At 60.4% G+C, this 3,138-nt stretch overlaps 1 protein-coding gene across 1 annotated transcript; it reads left to right on the top strand.

Moving 5' to 3' along the window:
• The first annotated feature begins 216 nt into the window (after positions 1 to 216).
• On the top strand, positions 217 to 2,491 carry ADIRF (adipogenesis regulatory factor). Its single transcript, XM_036926582.1, has 3 exons — positions 217 to 392; positions 2,037 to 2,099; positions 2,299 to 2,491. Exons 1-3 carry the CDS (start codon positions 332 to 334, stop codon positions 2,403 to 2,405), a joined length of 231 nt encoding a protein of 76 aa, XP_036782477.1. The 5' UTR covers positions 217 to 331; the 3' UTR covers positions 2,406 to 2,491.
• The last annotated feature ends 647 nt before the right edge of the window (positions 2,492 to 3,138 follow it).

Raw genomic sequence — 3,138 nt, 5'->3', positions numbered from 1 at the left:
CCGTTCTCTGAACCCCCGACCCAACCCCTCTGCGGTCCCAAGCACCTCTTCAGACCCTAGTCAGAACGACAGCCTTCCCACCGTTCCACCTCTAGTCCCCAGAGGCCAGCATGTGCTCTTGGTCCCGCAGAGCTTGGAGCAGGGCCGGGCCTCAACCCAGAGCCTGTCTGCTGGGACCCGCCCCGCGCCCCCCTCTACCCCCGCCCCCCGAGGGGCGGGCCAGCCCTGGGGCGCCTTAAAAACCAGAGCTGCCGCTCGGGTGGCTATGCTGTGAGCGGGATCCAACGTCGTTGCGGCTACCCTTGGCGATCTCGCAGACCCCACCGCAGCCATGGCCAGCAAGGGCTTGCAGGATCTGAAGCAGCAAGTGGAGGGGGCGGCCCAGGAAACGGGTGAGGACAGCGCGCGACTGGGGCATCCAGCTGGACACACGGGTGCAGAAGTAGCGGGGTCTGCGCTGCCCGAAGTCGGCGAGTGGCTGGAGCTGGGAGCGTCCTTTTCTGAGATGCAGGGACCCGGCAGGATGCCCACCCGACCGGCCCGGGGTTGGGGGTGATACCTGAGGGCGGTGGGGAGAGGCGGTTACCGAGCCTCCCAGAGCTGCGCTTTGGGTACTGAGGGAATCAATCTGAGGAGGCTGCTCGAGCGGGAGCAGCCCCACCCGGATCCGGGAGAGTGAAGGTCCGCGGAGACCGTCCCGCCACCCCGAGATCGACCTTTGCCCCATGGAGTTCCGGTGGAACACTGGTTGGGATGTGGGAGGCGGCCCCAGACCCTCACTGGATTTTGTTTTGAACGTCCCACCCCTGTCCCCCGAAAAATTATCGTTTTCTTACTTTTAGGTACTCATCCAGGAGACCTTCCCACCCTCACCCCAGCAGGGCAGGACCCCAGCCTTCTCCACCTGCAGTTTTCTCCTTAGGCCTGAGATTACACAGGGGGCTGGGCAGTGGCCGTGTATGGGGGTGGGAGGATGTGAGGAGACCCCTGGGTCCACAGGCAGGGCTCTTCCAGCCCTGGTTCAGCCTCCCTTTGGACTTCCAACTCCCACTCTGTCCTGCACACAGCCCAGTCCACAGACAACACACAAACCACCCCCTCCTTCACCAGCACCCCAGGGAAAGCCCACAGTTGCTCCCCTGAGACTAAAATGCTACCAGCAAACCTCAGGACCCTTCCTTTTGGGCCTCACTTTCCCCAACTGTAAGCTGGGTGCAAAGCCACCTTTTCTATGGTCCTGACTGTGGTCCAATATAGCATTGGACAAGGACACCAGGGGCCTCTGTGAGCAGCAGACCCAGGGCATACCAAACCTTCCTACCCCCTCTGGCCAGGAGTCTGTGTAAGGCATGCCCTTTGCTGTTCAGCAGCAAGGATGAGTCAGATCTCTAGAGGCTGGAGCCACCTGTCTGCTATACAGCAGGTGGGACCCACCTGAGGCCCTGGTAATCCTGAAAACCCAGATAAATTTCAGCACAACCTCTGGTCCAGAGGAGGTGCCCTGACCTTGGAGTGTCACTTTCTTTCTGCATGTCATTTCTTAATGCCTTAAGCTGCCTGCCCAGGAGGCACTGGCATCACTGCTGCGTGCCCTCTGGGACAAGGCAAAGGAAAGAGCAGGCAGACGGGGTCTTGCAAAAGTTGAGGCCCTAGCACACTCAAGGGGCTCTAAAGGCTCGGGCTTCTGGGAAAGAAGTTGTTCAAGGGGGCGGGGCTATTCCTGGGCTATTCCCATCAGCAGTCACAGCCCGGATGCCAGCTCTAGCCTGGACCTGCCCTGCCTTCCTTCCTCTGTCATGCATTTTCTAAGCAATCCTGGAGATGGGAAGGGAAGCAGGTCAGAGGGGAGGGGCTCAGAGTTATAAATAAACAAGAACACCCCTTACTGGCTGGGTGGCCTTGGTCATGGGACTTTGCCTCAATGGCATTCATCCCTTGGGCTGTAGAACAGAATGGGGTGTGTGTGTGGCAATGGGGGGGCCCTTGTGGTCAGCAGTGTCTCAATAGGGACTAAAGGCCACATCTCTCTGTTCCAGTGACTGCAGCTGGAACAGCAGTTCAGCAAGTGGTGGATCAGGCCACAGATGCAGGACAGAAAGGTCTGGTGGGACTGTGGGCAGGAGGGAAGGAGGGTGGGCAGCCCTAGCACACTACCCAAGGCCTTGCCCAGACACCCCTCTCCTCTGCAGCCCCTCTTCCCACACTGCTTCTTGGAAATGGAGACCCAGCCAGGCTAATCCTGCAAGGCTCTGGTTCCCCAGGGCCCAGCTCTCATCTGCCCTCCCCTTTCCTTCCCAGCCATGGACCAGGTGGCCAAGTCTACCCAGGAAACCATTGACAAGACTGCTAACCAGGCCTCCGAGACTTTCTCTGGTTTTGGGAAAAAATTCGGCCTCCTGAAATAGCAGAAGGGAGACATATGTGACTCTCCTCCAGGCCCTGAGCTCTGGGAGGCCCTTGGCCTGCCGCCTCATTAAAGCACATGATCCTACCCTGTGTGTGTACTTCATGCCTCCCCCCCAAGCTGGGCCCAGAGTTCCCGTTACCCAGAGTCCCCTCGCCTAGAGCAGAGCCCCTGTATCCAGAACCTAGCCCCGACATCAGAGGCCTCGCATTCCAAATAAGGAAATTCAGTCTGACTGTCCCAGAACTGGCTTCCCATGGTTTCAATCTCGTATCCAGACGCCGCCTTATCCGAAGTTGAACTAGGTACATGCCGCTCCCCGCTCAGTTCAGAAGACACCTCTGCCCTCCATTCTGTCCTATCCCCCAGCTCCAGGAACCCGGACTCTCCTAGTAGGGGATGCTCGGTTCCCAGATCCTTGAGGCGCTCCGTTCTGGACAGGGAGGCGAGAGACTCCAAGGGCGAGAGCCTCGGGACCTTGTCCTCAAGAGCTGCGCCGGGAGGCTGCGTCTGGCCAGGGCACCGCGAAGCCCTCAGGGGGCCGTAGCTCTCCGGGACGACGCAAAGTCGTAGGGGGCGGGACTTCCTGCCCCTTTCTGCCCCACCCCTCATCCCCGCCCGCGGGCTGTTTGTGTACCGGCCCCACCCGGCGGTGAGTCAGTCCGAGGACGCGCCCGGAAGACCCGGCCCTGTACGCTGGCTCGTAAATGAGCCCCGCGGCCGGCAGGAGGGGC

The sequence above is a fragment of the Manis pentadactyla genome, chromosome 8 (assembly GCF_030020395.1).
Source record: "Manis pentadactyla isolate mManPen7 chromosome 8, mManPen7.hap1, whole genome shotgun sequence".
NCBI lineage: Eukaryota > Metazoa > Chordata > Mammalia > Pholidota > Manidae > Manis > Manis pentadactyla.
Note: the sequence above shows the minus strand (reverse complement) of the source record. Positions and strands in the feature narration are given on the sequence as shown.